Genomic DNA, 16,555 nt, shown 5'->3' with positions numbered 1-16,555 from the left:
AAACTTTGACAGGGTAGAGGCACCCTGTGGCATGAATTTTATTTATATATTCTTTGTACTTACAGCCCTCCTCTTTACTGAATTGTCCCAGGATGGGTTACAAGAAATAGCAGAGTTAGAACAAGCACGAAGTTTAATTATAACGATAATTAAAAAAACAACAACCCAACAACACCAGCCAACCAATAACAAAGTTAACAAAGCAAAAGTACTATTTTAAAGAAGCAAGACAATGCTCAGATTGGAATGGCTTGGGAACAGGTGGACTTTTATTAGTTAAAAGACTTCTACACAAATGGTACTCCATTGCGAAAAGAACAATTCATTACCGGCATACTAAATCTTAAATGGTCATGGTACCATTTCAATCAGTTGCTAAGATTCCTGCTAAACCCAGATATTTCTACTCAGGCAAGCAAGAGACTCACAGCAATAGAACATATCTTTGTTCACATCTCTCTGTCCTCTAAGGCCTTATCTTCCTCAAATTATAAAGCTCTAATAAATCTAGAATACGGCAACGTATTGTACACAAAAATGCCTTGGGAAAAGGACCTGGGAGTGGCAAATACCAGATGGGAAATGGTCTGCTTTATGGTCTAAGAGACCATAAAAAAGAGACAATTTCTGCAAAAATCAGACAATTCTCATTAAAATTGCTGCATTGGTGGCACCATAACTGGCGATGCTATTCTGGATATCTGAGGACGTCAGCCATAATTGTTGCAGGCGGTATGCAGTCAAAGGTACATATTCTCATATGTGGTGGTTTTGTGACACCTTCAAACATTTCTGGAGCACTGTTTCAAAGAAATAAGCTTGATCAGGGCTTTTTTCCAGCGGGAATTCACTGGAACACAGTTCCGGCACCTCTCAGGTGGGCGCCATTGCCATTGTAAGAGAACAAGGGGTGCATTTGTGGCGATTTCCAGCACCTCCTTTTCTAGAAAAATAGCACTGAGCTTTATATATAACAGAACAACTGAAATGTCTCGTGCTGCTCGGGCTTAAAAGAGTGGGTGACATTTTAAGCCCGAGCAGCACGAGACATTTCAGTTGTTTTGTTATATATAAAGCTCAGTGCTATTTTTCTAGAAAAGGAGGTGCTGGAAATCGCCACAAATGCACCCCTTGTTCTCTTACAATGGCAATGGCGCCCACCTGAGAGGTGCCGGAACTGTGTTCCAGTGAATTCCCGCTGGATTGTCCTAATGATGACCTCAGCCTTTCTATTGACCGCTGCACATATGGAATTTGCTGGATGTTGGAAAACTGGGGTTGGGCTTAACTTTGATTCCTTGTACATCAGGGTGTGGTCAATGGCATTGGCAGATAAATTGACATGTCAGGTCAGAGTGGCTACGGGTAAGCATAACCCCTGTTCCTTTTATAATACAGTTGTACCTTGGAAGTCGAACAGAATCCGTTCCGGAAGTCCATTCAACTTCTAAAATGTTTGGGTTCCAATGAATGCTCGCAAACCAGAACACTCACTTCTGGGTTTGTGGCGTTCAGGAGCCAAAACTTCCGAGTACCAAGGTATTCGGGATCCAAGGTACGACTGTATGTGCAAATCATCTATTGAATACATGAATTGTTCAGACCATGGTAGGAAACCACCCAGTACTTGTGGGAAACTGTGGTGTACAGAGTAATCAAATGATTTTTTTTTTAATCTAACACAAGGCTCATTTTGTATTGAGCTCCTGGTCTGTAAATATCTAGATTTATGTCTAACTTTGCTGCCCATTCTGAGTATACAGATGGTTCTCTAAGTGATGTACTGACTCTATGGTATAAATAAGCCCCACTTCATTGCATTTTAACACTGCAAACAAATAACAAATTCTTGAAGCAAATTATTTAAACCTGTTCATCCTATTGGTTGGCCTTAAGCCATGAAAAACCTGCTGTCAAGCTGGACTTGACTGGGTAGGTTGGCTGTGAGATTTCAAAAGTTTATAAGGGTGTTTTATTAGTTGTCATATCGTGAATGAGATGTCAAAAGAGTTGGCTTTCTCCGCAGGTTTGTTGGTTCTGTAGCAGTTCCAGTAACACATGGGAGTGGATGTGTTTCGAGAACACTTGCATGGACACGAATTATGATAAACAGATGGTGCTGGGGTGAATTGTTTCTAATACATTCCCATAAATGTAAAAACTATATCTATTACTCCTTCCCATGCCTAGCTCTGGGCTCCAGTATCCATTTACAGGGTTTTAAAAAGTGTAAATATAATGGATATCATCTTAAACTGAACTGCAAAACAAGATATAACCAAAGTATGGTGAAATCCTACACACCTCTATTCAGAGATCCCACTGAGTCCAATGGGCTTACTCCTAGGTAAGTGAAATGAAAGCGGAAATGGCAATCCTATAAACACAGACCCCATAGAACTGCAACCTTAAGGCATTTTCCTCTTTCATTAAAACTTATAATTGGAAAAGTCAAATGTATCAGAAAATATTCAGGTTTGTTTGAGAAAGATGTCTTCATGGCTTTACACATTTGCATGAAGCTTATATATCCCAGGAGAGTGTATTTATTTTTGTTCACAAAATAATCAAATGAAGTGTGTTCTTGCTACGCCTGTAGAATTATAAATCCATGTATTCAGCACAGTACTCAAAAATATTTATCCAGATATTTTCACAATCGTGAAACAACTTCCACCATCATACTTGTTCTAACAGCCCAGTCCTGAAATTGTTCACTCAGAAACAAATCCCACTGAATTTAATAAGAATTATCATTCAGCCCGGACACTGAGGTCCTCCTTCAAGGGTCTTCTGCTGGTTTCCTCACTGCGAGAAGCAAGATTACAGGGAACCAGGCAGAGGGCCTTCTTGGTAGTGACGCCCTCCCTGTGGACCTCCCTCCCTTCAGATGTCAAGGAAATAAACAATTATCTGACTTTTAGAAGACATCTGAAGGCAGCCCTATATCAGGAAGTTTTTAATGTTTCATGTTTTAGTATGTTCTGATATATGCTGTGAGCCACCCAGAGTGGCTGGGGAAACCCAGCCAGATGGACAGGGTATAAATAATAGTTTAGTAGTTGTAGTAATAGTGGTATGGAAAGCGGGAGGGGGGAAACAAAGAGGAAATAATTGCATCATGAAAGCTAGCTTGTGCAGCAACAGCAATCTATCGAGCTGTTTCTACAATGGATATTTGTGAATGGCCCCTGCAGGCAATTTTCTGCCATGCTTTGGAACTGATGCTCTGTGTACAATTGACGGACTAGTTAAAAAAGCAAACTGGATATATGAGTAACACATGCAACATGCCCGCACACATTTTCAATCAAGAGAGTCATTTGCTGATGACATCCTAAGACAGAAAATTATAGTGTGACAAAACCATGATGAAAAGAAGACTGACAAGTCTATCCTTAAAATAAAATAAAAACAAGACCCAAACTGGCACATTGAGTTGGACATGCATGTGACTCTGATAAACTGAAACTCAGACATGGATACATGATATCAGAAGTAGAACTCTTGCGGCAACTACCTCATCAGGTGCTGATGGACATGCCTTTTCCTAACTTGCAAGTGTACTTTTGACAATAAAGAGGAAATTCCTCCCTCTGGACATTCCATGCCTGACAGCTCCTTGACAAGTCACAGCTCACAGTTGTCTCACGTAATAAGCCACCTGGGCACCATGCTGAAGACCTTCCCTGGGTGGTAAAAAGATAAAGGGACTTTGCCCACAAATGCTGGCCATTAGCTGTCCTCAGCAGGAAGACCTACAAAGGCTCTGGCGTACTCACTACCAATGGCCTCTCCTTGGCTTGGCCTCCTGTTTTTTGCCCCTCAGCTCCCGCTCTGTGGCTGCCTATGGCTCAAAGCTGACATGCAGATATTTAAATATTGGTAGTGCAGGATATAATCATTGTGGAATCTTGACAAAAGGAAATAGGGGGCAAATTGCAAAATGCTGCTGTGTGTATCACAGTGTCTGAAATAAGGACGGAGCTATGTAGAGGCATTGGCTTCACGGTTTTTCCTGCATCAAGATTTTTGTCGGCACCTGTTCTTGTGATATGCAGAAATTCAGAGAAGTGTTGGCTGGCTTCATGGTTTTCCCCACATTGATTTTTGCATAGCCCACACATACCCACACACCATGATTCACAATATATTGCCAGGTCTAAAATTATGAAACCGATAGCACGATATGGACTTCAAATTGGTTTTGGACACTATTTTGATATATTGCCCAGCCCTAGAATGTGGTCGCATCAAATAGCACAGCCCAAACACTGCCCCAAGCCCCAACATCAATTGTGGGTTGCCAGTTATTATTATTTATTGAATTTCTATACCACCCTTCATCTGAGGATCATAGAGCAGTTCACATCTCCTCTGCTTTTGTGGCCCCAGTTAGGTAAAGGTACCCCTGACCGTTAGGTCCAGTCGTGAACGACTCTGGGGTTATGCGCTCATCTTGCTCTATCGGCCAAGGGAGCCGGCATTTGTCCACAGACAGCTTTCGGATCATGTGGCCAGCATGACTAAGCCGCTTCTGGCAAACCAGAGCAGCGCACAGAAACACTGTTTACCTTCCAGCCAGAGCGGTACCTATTTAATCTACTTACACTTTAACGTGCTTTCAAACTGCTAGGTGGATAGGAGCTGGGACTGAACAACGGGAGCTCACCCCGTCGCAGGGATTCGAACCACCAACCTTTTGATCGGCAAGCCCTAGGTTCTGTGGTTTAGACCACAGCGCCACCCATGGCCCCAGTTAGGTCAGAAAAAAATATTGATCACCCAAAGGACCACCACACATGCCTAGTGGAATGTGTTTAACTTGCTAGATCACAGGTTGCTCTGGCTTTAAATAACATGTTTTGAAAACATGATTTTCATAAATGTAGAAGTTGAATTTCTATTGACAGTTACATGAACCAACAGATATAGGTGGCACATTTATATGTTCAGGAGACAGACAGAAAGATGGTACATGTTAGATCTCTCAACTCAAAAGCAAAAGGCCTGAGGAACAACCACACAGATGCTTTAGTGGCCGACAAGCGAAAGCCTGGTGATAATGCATTGTCCCTTCGCTTTCTTCACTGAAGTGGCTTTTTTCAGCAACAGTTTGTTTGCAATGGAGAGGAGCCATCATGCTAAAAAGGAAGCACAATGTTCAGTTTACCTCTAGGAGGCACAGCTTCCAGGTATACCGGCCCAACCTCAGCACAACCTCAGCACAGTCTCTTCTTATAAATCAACCACTGGAGATTATCACTATATAGGCAAAAAGCACTGCACAAAATGTCCTGTGGTTAATAACGGGAAAACAGAGAACTTGTCTAGGTCCTTTCAAGTAAAAGAAAACTAGAAACCCTCAGCTGGCAATGTTAATCCTTCCTTCTGCTATGGGGAAGTGAGAATATGTCAAAAACCAAAACGAAACCTCAACTAGTTCTTCTTTCAGAAGAAACAGCTTTAGAAAGATTGTGTTCCATGATAGAAGGCATGTAAGCAACAACTGATGAAAAGGACTCCAGTCCATGGGAAAACACAGCCAGATGGGCAGGGACATAAATATTAAAATTATTGTTAAATTATAATTATTATGTATGCAATAGTAAATTGGTTCACCTTTATGTTTGCTACAATACTTTTTGTTGTTTTCAACAGCAGTTAGGTGCAGATATGACAAAATAAAAACTAGTTCTGAGCAAGTTGTATAGAAAACCAGAGTTACAGTCACCCAAACAGAATGTCTAGTTGCCATTTTTGGGCTAGACGGCTCGAAAGTCCTATTTGTCAGTACGACTTTTTGGTTCCTGAAATTCATGCTGATTGTGCAGATAAAATATAATGGATAGAATTCTACAGGATGTGTTGCTAGTGTGTGAAAACAGTCAAGATCCACTATTATTACAAAATAAAAAGTAAGATTAATCACACCTGCATTCTACACATTTCTTTCTTTGAGTCTATGTGTGTGGAAAGGGAACCATTTTCCCTACAAAAGTCATCCTGAAAAATTTGTATGAAGAGGGAGTTCACAATGCTATTCTGCATCACTTGCCTTTTTTATATATATAGCAGTGTGATCCTCCACATGTCTATTTAGAAGTAAGTTCCACTGCGCTCGTGGAGGCTTATTTCCAGGTAAACAGGTATAGAAATTTAGCCTCAATTCCACACTCAGAAAGGCTGCTCATGACCTTTAAATGAAGCCTAAATTCCTGTTACAGTACCTGCGACAGCAAATTAAAGCAATGCAGAGCATGAAGTTTGGTTGCAAGATACATGCCACAAATTATCTCATTAGTTCTGTTTTTAGCTGAGCAAATTGCTTGTTATTTTTTAAAAAAACAAACTTATGTGCTGGTAAGGTCACTTCAGGAAAAACTGGACAAAAATGGCTTACTTAGCCAACATTCTTTCTTCAATTTGGTCCGAGCACGTATTTTATTACTACAGGAAAAACACAAGGCCTAATTGCCTTTTGAATCTAATGCAACAATTTCACAATGTTTCTTGTAAAAGTCCTTGTTCAACAAGGATAAATGCCATGTGCTATGCTCCCTTCCCATTTGCAGCTGATAACAAACATAATTCTCACTGATAAGCCCCACAATGTGCTTTTATAGAAACCCACAAAATTAAACAAAGTGGGAGAACAACAGTCACAACATCTCCAACTTCTATTGTCCCCCTGCCCCCGTCCCATTTTGTTCTTTTACGGAAGCAAAAAGACAAGCGTTCATTACAAATGTCCCATTTCTAGCCATTACTTCCCAAACGGCTCTGAGGGGTAAACAATGCGGTCTTAACAAAGCTCCCAATTTATATTGATTAAGCCCCATGTTATCTAATCTGTCCCTGGTCACCCAATGCCCATTTCAATTTCAAAAAGAGGGCTTTACATTGTTTCTGGAAGACATTTTGATGGGTCCCTCCCAGGAGGGAATTTCAGGAAGGAGGAACAGCTTCTGCGACTATCTACCTTACTTCCTTACTATTAATATGAATTGATATATTGCTGTGGTTCTACCTGACAAAGAAGAATGAATGATGAAGGATGTAAAAAAGCACTGCTTTTGCCTGGAAATCTCCACCTCCTTGCTTCTACGTACTATGTGACACAATCAGTAGGGAAGACTGAGAGACAGCTAGGTTTCTGAAAACAACCTATGATCAAACCATGGTTTCAGAGCCTGGCTAGTTTAAACCAAAGGTAGCTGGACCATGGACGCAGGTGGGGCTGTGGGTGAAACCACAGAGCCTAGGACTTGCTGATCGAAAGGTTGGCGGTTCGAATTCCCGCGGCGGGGTGAGCTCCCGTCATTCGGTCCCAGCTCCTGCCCACCTAGCAGTTCGAAAGCACCCCTAAGTGCAAGTAGATAAATAGGGACAGCTTTCTAGCGGGAAGGTAAACGGTGTTTCCGTGTGCGGCGCTGGTGCTGGCTCGCCAGTTGCAGCTTCGTCACGCTGGCCACGTGACCCGGAAGTGTCTTCGGACAGCGCTGGCTCCCAGCCTCTTGAGCGAGATGAGCGCGCAACCCTAGAGTCGGTCACGACTGGCCCTGACGGGCAGGGGTACCTTTACCTTTACCTTTAGCTGGACCATAAAGAAGGCTGATAGCCGAAGAATTGATACTTTTGAATTATGGTGCTGGAGGAGACTTTTGAGAGTCCCATGGACTGCAAGAAGATCAAAGCTATCCATTCTTAAGGAAATCAGCCCTGAGTGCTCACTGGAAGGACAGATCCTGAAGCTGAGGCTCCAATACTTTGGCCACCTCATGAGAAGAGAAGACTCCCTGGAAAAGACCCTGATGTTGGGAAAGATGGAGGGCACAAGGAGAAGGGGACGACAGAGGACGAGAGGTTGGATAGTGTTCTCGAAGCTACAAACATGAGTTTGACCAAACTGCGGGAGGCAGTGGAAGACAGGAGTGCCTGGCGTGCTCTGGTCCATGGGCTCACGAAGAGTCGGACACGACTAAATGATTAAACAACAACAGGGAACCTCAGGCTCAGTAACCAAATGCAACCTTCCCAGCCTTCCTATCCAGGCCAAGGCTCACTGCAACTTTCTCATGCAGGACAGGGGTGGAAAACCTCAGGCCTGGGGGCAAATGCCATCCTCTGTCGGGCCCTAAAGACTCTCCCAGGGCCACACTCCTTACTAGCTATGCTTTTCACTCTCCTCAAATGCTTTTGCCTGGCTAAAATGCATCTTTGAACTGCAATAATGTCTTTTGCTTCATAAAGGAGTGCATGTGTGGAAACAGGAAACCTCTGACTTTTGAGTGTCCATAATGTAACCTATAGTACAACCATTGTATGTCTTTGCGTATAGTGCAATAATGCATCCATCATTGACTTAAAATGCAGGTTTGTCATTCTTTTTCTCAATTCCAATTGAAGCTGGCTTCTGGGGAAACACGTCAAAACACAGAATTTCGTAAGAAACAACATGATAGATGCAGGATAGCTGTGGATTGTGCTTAACCTTGTGTGTACAACAACTTCCCAAACCAGCCATGGGAGTGTGCTGGATGTACACAGCCTTAGAATCATATCCACTGTTCCACTCACGTGTTGTCCCTGAATCTTCTTTCCCCCTTTTCTTCTGCTAATCTTGTGGCCCCTGTAAAGCAATTCAATATGGAATGCAGTCCTTGGCTTGAAAAAGGCTCCACACTCCTGACAGAGGGGGAAGTTATGGTTTCCCAGTATGTCAGAACTAGGCCAATGTGCTGTGTGTCGTCAATAAAAGCAAACCTAGTTTTAGAAGCTATTATGGAAGAGAAAACCACAGGTGATATATAAAAATATATGGTACTTACAAATGTGGAGGTCTCTGAAGAATTCTAGCTGCCTCATTTAGTTGCTGTGAAAGAGAAATAAAGGATCTATTAAAATAGCCATAGGTTGGGATACCTTCCCTATGAAGTTTAGAAAAAAGATGACTAAGAAGGCTACAGTATGGTGAAAATTGATACAGTGATAAAGGATGTGAAGAGAGTGGATACAACTTAGTGAATTTCACTCATCATGCTAGAAGAACTCAAAGCCACCCAATAATATTGATGAGTACCAAGTCAAGGATGGACAAAAGGAAGTTTAAAAAAAACACCTTATGAAACACTCCTAACTCTTCTTAAAATGAAATATTATTCATTCAGCCAACCTTTATTGGCATAATTGAAATATTTATGGGCTGTGGTGTGCAGTACATTGTGAAAAACTGCCTTTGTTATAAAGCATACGTTTTAACCCACATGCATGTCCAACACATACATGTATCCCTGTACATACTTCCAAGAAGTTTAGGATCCTTCACAGGAGCTAAAACATGCATCCATATGACTATGCTATAATAATAACTTTTTGCCATTATGAAATAGTCTTTAAGGCTAACACGGGACACACTCGTCATTTTTGCTGCAACAGACAAACATAACTACCCCTCTGGAACTTCTTGGTATTGAGAGAGCACTTTGAGAATTCATGATGTGTCAATGTCACATGTTACCCCCATGTAACTATGCATAAAAGCAAACGGAGGTGATTTTTTTCCAAGGTTTTAAAAAGAGTCGGGTGAAGTAGCAGCCAGAGGAACATTTTGCAGGAACTTAAAGAACCCTTTTAAATTCAGAACAGCTTCCTTTTAAGCATTGTAAACATCTCCTGAACTGGATGCACAAGTCCTGGCTGATTTTAAAAGCTAATTTCATGTGTCAAATATGACCTCCAATTAAAGGAAATCACACTGAGAATTAACTAAGGCACACATTGTGGGGACAAAACAGTCCAGCATTTCCTGTCTTTCAGAACCATGCTGTACTTCCTGGCACCTGGGTGGAAAATACGATTAGAAAACTAAAGTGGCAAGTTCCAGATCGGAATGTTTCTAAGGCATATTTTGACACATTCCCAGACTGCGCTGTTTTCTCTCAAATTACCAGTACCCAATTTGCAGTTACTATAAGTAATTCTAATATTTTTCTTCTATTCAAAAAATCCTTCCTCCTATAAAATGTGTTGCATGCCAACAATGATATGTACTGATGCATAATTCTTATTGGTTTGCTTTCTGGCTGACCTAGTACAAGCCTGAACCAGCTACAGAGACTTGATAAACTGAAGGAAGCACAGCCAAGACAACACTGAAACAGGCATGTAGCCCAATCCTATGCATGTTTACTTGGAAGCAAGTCCCAATGAGTTCCTACAGAACTGCAGCTGCGTAGCACTGAGATGCCCTTGCAATTAAGTAGATCTGCTCATAGGTGAAATATCATTAAAGGGACAGAGGAGGGCACTTCATTCCCCTTCTCAAAAGCATGAATAAGAAGCAAACGATCCATTTACCCATATCACATTATTGCAGTGGACCATGCAAACAGCTCCTTCACTCCATTTGTAAGTAACATTCCATTGAAGGGAATTTTTACGTCATGTTTGTGAAAATGGATTTCCCCCTCCTTTAATAAATCAAATTTAAAAACTGCCTCAACTAGTATGTACATTACATTAAACAATAGGCTTTTTCTTCCAGGAATGTTACAAACTTTCAGAAGTGGTGCTTGCCAGGCTACAAAATGCACTCCCTTCCTCACTCAGATATAATAAAGCCAAGTTAAGCATTTGTTGGTATAGAAAGTTTTTAAAACTAGCTAGAGGAGTGCTATACAACTGATGAAATAGTTCTAATACAATATTATTTTGTGTGGCACCATAATAACCCTCACAGGACCACTTCAAAACATGTACAAATGGAAAACAGAACTATGAGTGCCATAAGACCACCCTGCATCCCTTAAACTAACCTGCTGTCCCCAGGTGAGATCTTAAGAATCATAGAATTGTAGAGCTGGAAGGGACCCCAAGGGTCACCCAGTCCAACCCAACCACTTGCAATGAAGGAATCCTGCCCACAGCCATCCCTGGGTGGGCTTAATCCACGAACCTTCTGGTTAACAGCCAGACGCACTGACCCATTCTGCCACAGTAAGAATGAGTGATGCTGTTCCATTGCAAGTGTAAAAGTAAGATTCAACTATCAGTCTGGTGGGCACCTATACGTGAAATGGGAGGGTGAGACTGGCTGCATACATGCCATACTTTTAAAGCACATTTGAAAGACATTTCTACCCTCAAATAATTCTGGGCAATGTAGTTTGTTAAGGGTTGCTGGGAACAGTAACTTTGCGAGACATAAACGGCAGTGCCCAGAATTCTTTGAGGAGAAAAATGTGCTTTGAAGGTAGAGTGTGCATGCATCTGTCTTGTCCTTTGCCTCAGGCGACAGAATGTCTTGGGCGGAGCCTTCATACATGCTCTGAGGAAGTGATGACCAATGGCAAGTTCTTAGAATGAAAGTGTGCAGTCTGTGGGCACTGCTAGGCTGTTGCTATTCAGGTTGCGCAATTAAAGTTGATTTGAATAAACTCGCTTCCCTCAAAACTGGACTTGCTGAAAAAAGGAAAGTGACAGAAAAAAATTACGGGGAAATCATAGGGGACACTTACTTTGAAGCAACATCATCTAACTTCCCTGAAAACTAATCAGGATGAATGTTCAATGACCAACGTCGTCTAACCTCCTTGCAAACAAATAAGCATAAATGCTGAATAAATGGGCCGTCTAGAAGTGACTATGTACATATTGCTATACCACTACCACACACACACAGAGCCTAGGACTTGCTGATCAGAAGGTTGGCGGTTCGAGCTCCCGTTGCTTGGTCCCTGCTCCTGCCAACCTAGCAGTTTGAAAGCATGTTAAAGTGCAAGTAGATAAATAGGTACCGCTCCAGTGGGAAGGTAAACGGCGTTTCCGTGCGCTGCTCTGGTTTGCCAGAAGTGGCTTAGTCATGCTGGCCACATGACCCGGAAGATGTACGCCGGCTCCTTCGGCCAATAAAGCGAGATGAGCGCTGCAACCCCAGAGTCAGCCATGACTGGACCTAATGGTCAGGGGTCCCTTTACCTTTACACACACAGGTAAGGTAAAGGTAAAGGTACCCCTGCCCGAACGGGCCAGTCTTGACAGACTCTGGGGTTTGTGCGCCCATCTCACATCTATTGGCCGGGGGCCAGCGCTGTCCGGAGACACTTCCGGGTCACGTGGCCAGCGTGACAAAGCTGCATCTGGCGAGCCAGCGCAGCACACGGAACGCCGTTTACCTTCCCGCTGGTAAGCGGTACCTATTTATCTACTTGCACCCGGGGGTGCTTTCGAACTGCTAGGTGGGCAGGCGCTGGACCGAGCAGCGGGAGCGCACCCTGCGACGGGGATTCGAACCGCCGACCTTTCGATCGGCAAGCCCTAGGCGCTGAGGCTTTTACCCACAGCGCCACCCGCGTCCCACACACACAGGAGCCAACTCCAAAGGGCTGAGGTCCCTTCGACCCCCAGTATAATATTTGAGGGGGCTGCCCACCCCAAAGTTGATTGGCATTTCCATTCAAATGGCGTGCATGTGCCACGTCATGTGATCAATTATGTGGGTTGAGGCTTACATTCCCCCCCCCCAATATTTTATTCAAGTTGGCTGGCACCCCTGCACACACACACACGCATGGGGCACGCACACCATTGTGGATATGCAACAACTGCCACTAATAATAATCCTTACGTGGGCTATTGCGCGCGCAGAATTGCTGTCCACGTACGAATGTTGTCACCTCAAACGAAGCGCAAACCTGAAGGCCGGAGGGCAAGTACTTGTACACAGTGACTTCGTAACTGTAAGGGAATCTGGGGCGCACACGGAAGCTGGCTCGGCGGCACCGGAGGGCATGTTCCGCCACCCCCACCCCACGGGTCACTCTGCCCGTCCTGCCATATTTCCTCCGGGCCTCGCCTCTCTCTGCCCCTCTTTCCACCGACCCTGCACCGAGGGCGCGCGAAGCCTGAGGTGTGTCGCTGTGGCTGCAAAGCCCTGAGCGCGAACTTTCTCAATTGATTGGCTCAGCTGCACAAGCGACTCCCCCGCTGGGCTCGGCGGAGCTCGCGCTGCCTTCCAACAGTAGCCGCGCTCGCTCCTCCTGCACCAGACCGCCCTGCTCCTCTCCGCCACTCGGAGGGCGCAGCCCCAGCCTCAGCAGCAGCAGCAGCCGCATCATGCAGCAGCCGCCGGCTCCAGCTGCTGCCCTCTTGCTAGTCCTGCTGGCTACAGACTCCTCGCAGAGTGAGTAGTACTTCGGGGGGCTTCGCCTTTTCCTCCCCCCGCCCTCACTGGAGAAAGAAAACACCCCTCTTTTACCCGCCATTCTTGCAATTTCTCCTTGCAGAGAATAATCTCACTTCGGCTTTATCCCCCCTCTCCCTCCACCCCCCGCCCCACTCTTTAATTAGCCCCCCTTCCTTTAATTATTAATCGATATATAGCAAAGTCTCCACACGAGCAATGCAGCTTCTCCGGACTGGGGGAAGAACAGTATTATATAGAGACATGTCAGCCCTTTTACTGCTCTAACCATTGCCCCTCAAGGTCAGGACATCCCAAACGCCTTTCCTCACAAGGAGCCGGTTGCACCCAATGGGCCACCCAGCCAAGCCTGCCTGCCTGCCTGCCTTTCCCTTCAAGGGTGCCGTAAAACAAAACAAATGTTTATGTTCTCAAACCTCCCCCCGCCCCATCACTTTTTGGAGACCTTCTGCTGCTGGGCTTTAAGGGCTGACTTTACCATTTTCCAGAAAAAGGGTGGGTGGTGACACACTCCCTCTGCTCCCCCTCACCCATATCCCCGGCCAACCATTGTTTCTTGGAGAGCGAGAGAGAGAGAGAGCGCGCGCGCTCAAGAGGGCAAAGGGGCGCAGGGATGTCATTGTTTATGGCCCGGTGAGGTGGATCTCGGTGGCGCCGCTTTGGGCGCGCTGGCGGCTGCTGGGCATTGTTTTGGTTGCTGGACGCAGGCAAAGGGACGTCAATGGAAGAGCTGGTCTAGCCCCTTGTGAGCTGAGGGGACAGGGAAAGCCGGAGCGGGACTCCCCCCCCCCCATGACAGTTTCACAGACTCCTCCGGCTGCAAAGTGCGCGGCGGGGCCATTGTTTCCCGAGCGCGAGCGCGCGCGCCTCCCCACACCCCCGCGCAGCTTTGCACGCTCCGCTCTTTTGTTACCGTCGGGGGGGGGGGGTTTCCAATGCTAATGGCTCCTTTCCCTGCTTCCCTTCGGGGCCCCAGCTATGCTGCTCCACAGAACCCGGGAGGAGGCTTCGCAGTTCCTTCGGCAGAGGCACCGCCGAGCCTACCAGATTTTCGAAGAGACCAAGCAAGGCCATCTGGAGCGGGAGTGTGTGGAGGAGCTCTGCAACAAAGAGGAAGCCCGGGAGGTGTTTGAGAACGACCCTGAGACGGTAAGGGGGGAGAGGGAGAGAGGTGCCGGTGATAACTAATTTAATTAATTTATTTTTAAAAAATTAAATGAGCAGTTGAGTGTTCAGGCCTGCTGCAAGCTGCAGGAGTGGGGAACGAGGGCGCCAGCTGCTCGCACAGCTGGGGAAGTTGTTTGGAGGAGGAGCCATTAGATAAATAACTGAAACCACACAGGGTAACCAGCACTTCGCTTAACAAGATTGCGTTTGGATTTCTAGGCCAAGAAAGCAGCAGGGAGGCGCTGTTTATATTGGACTAAATTGGCATTAATCTGCTAATACGAGTTTCTTCTGGGGGGGGTGTTACTGGGGTGGGGAGAGAGTTGTTTAACTTGTCATAGTACTTATGAGAATCCTTTGGGATATCTTGGGTTTTCTGCTTCACTCTTCCACCTCTCCTGGACTCTTAAAGTGTTTAAAATGCTTGTAAGCCCCAAGGATTTTGCTGAAGCAATCTCCTGAAAAGAAGCATTTCATATTTTTCCAATTTAGATGAGTGATCAAAATCTTCTGTTGGATTGGGATTCTCCCTCCCCCCCCCCTTTCTGGATGAAAACTTGTTTGTTACTAGGTACAGTGGTACCTCAGGTTACATACACTTCCGGTTACATATGCTTCAGGTTACAGACTCCGCTAACCCAGAAATATTACCTCGGGTTAAGAACTTTGCTTCAGGATGAGAACAGAAATCGTGCTCCGGCAGCAGCAGCAGCAGGAGGCCCCATTAGCTAAAGTGGTGCTTCAGGTTAAGAACAGTTTCAGGTTAAGTATGGACCTCCGGAACGAATTAAGTACTTAACTCAAGGTACCACTGTAAATGTAAGCAGTCATTGACCTTATGTTTTTTAAAGTAGTTTGCCTAGTGAGAACAATGTGGTTATAGGTCTACAGCTGTTTAGTTCTAAAACTCTCAAAAGTGTAAAGAATGCATTTTAAATAAAGTGTGTTTCAAATGGGTCATCAATAGGTTTGTGTTATGCTTGTAGTATTCAGATTGGCTAGTATTTTTGCATAAATAGAATGGCGTTTGAATGGTTGCTTAAAAATGATTTCCTGATTTGCTCGCATCTTCCAGATGTGCTGCTCTGAATAGGCTCTTTTATTGCTCGGATTATCTGGCATTAGTTTAGGGAATAAATTTCCTGGAGAAGAAATTGACTGGTGATTTTGCACAGGGCTGTGCTTTCCCGTTAATGATTTGATGCAAGTGGGTAGGGAAAGAGTTATGTAGGTCAAAAGTACTGAGAATGGGAGGGACTTGGCTGTTTTCTCTTAGAGTAGTTAATGTTTCGTATTTAAGGCATAACATGTCTTGACATGTATACTTTTAATAGACTTGGAACTATCGCAGCGTGAAGAATAGTTGCAAAACAATGGGGGGGGAATGCAGCAAGTAACTTCTGCTAGAAGTGTTTACTGTGGGGTTTCAACACCCAAGATCCAGGTGAAATCAAGGTGTTTTTGTTTAAAGAGAAAAATAGACTGGGATATTATTTTCCTTTTTAATGGCGTGCAATTAAGACTTTATAAGTTGGGTAGCAGGGACACGGGTGGCGCTGTGGGTTAAACCACAGAGCCCAGGACTTGCCGATCCGAAGGTCGGCGGTTCGAATCCCCACGGCGGGGTGAGCTCCCGTTGCTTGGTCCCTGCTCCTGCCAACCTAGAAGTTCAAAAGCATATCAAAATGCAAGTAGATAAATAGGTACCGCTCCAGCGGGAAGGTAAACGGCGTTTCCGTGTGCTGCTCTGGTTCGCCAGAAGCGGCTTAGTCATGCTCGCCACATGACCCTGAAGCTGTCTGCGGACAAACGCCGGCTCCTTCGGCCAATAAAGCGAAATGAGCGCCGCAACCCCAGAGTCGGTCACGACTGGACCTAATGGTCAGGGGTCCCTTTACCGTTTACCTTTAAGTTGGGTAGCATTGCAGAGTAAACTCATTAACGGTTGTGTTCTCACTGAGTTGATCTCATAAATTACTTACTGATACTTGTACATTCTTAACTTTTAAATATTAAGTGCCACACTTGAGCTGCATTGGTAAGGCTTCGGGTGGAGGATAGAATGTGGTGCATTCATCTCTCCTGGCCTCCACTGGCAGAGAAGAGCATTGCTCATGGGGGCTTCTTCATTGCAGCGGAAGCCGAAGTGTTTGGTACCACCATCCCTGGTGGTTTTGCCTTTAG

General features: G+C 44.8%; 1 protein-coding gene and 1 long non-coding RNA gene across 2 annotated transcripts in view; one reads left to right on the top strand and one right to left on the bottom strand.

Annotated features, from left to right (window-relative positions):
- Positions 1-12,923, bottom strand: part of LOC308589437 — a 68,584-nt gene extending 55,661 nt beyond the window's left edge. The window contains exons 1-2 of the long non-coding RNA XR_014009237.1: positions 12,629-12,923; positions 8,832-8,875 (exon numbers count right to left, since the gene is read on the bottom strand). This is a non-coding gene — a long non-coding RNA (uncharacterized lncRNA). The remainder of the gene's footprint in view (positions 1-8,831; positions 8,876-12,628) is intronic.
- A 126-nt stretch (positions 12,924-13,049) lies between these two features.
- GAS6 (growth arrest specific 6) overlaps positions 13,050-16,555 on the top strand; it is a 52,022-nt gene continuing 48,516 nt past the window's right edge. Inside the window, exons 1-2 of the mRNA XM_081198462.1 lie at positions 13,050-13,183; positions 14,181-14,353. Of these exons, the coding sequence (XP_081054588.1) occupies positions 13,117-13,183; positions 14,181-14,353 (240 nt within the window). The 5' untranslated portion in view covers positions 13,050-13,116. The remainder of the gene's footprint in view (positions 13,184-14,180; positions 14,354-16,555) is intronic.

Source organism: Podarcis bocagei (assembly GCF_964188305.1).
Source record: "Podarcis bocagei genome assembly, chromosome: 6".
Classification (NCBI taxonomy): domain Eukaryota; kingdom Metazoa; phylum Chordata; class Lepidosauria; order Squamata; family Lacertidae; genus Podarcis; species Podarcis bocagei.
The sequence above is the reverse complement of the archived record's forward strand: the minus strand, read 5'-3'. Positions and strand labels throughout refer to the sequence as shown.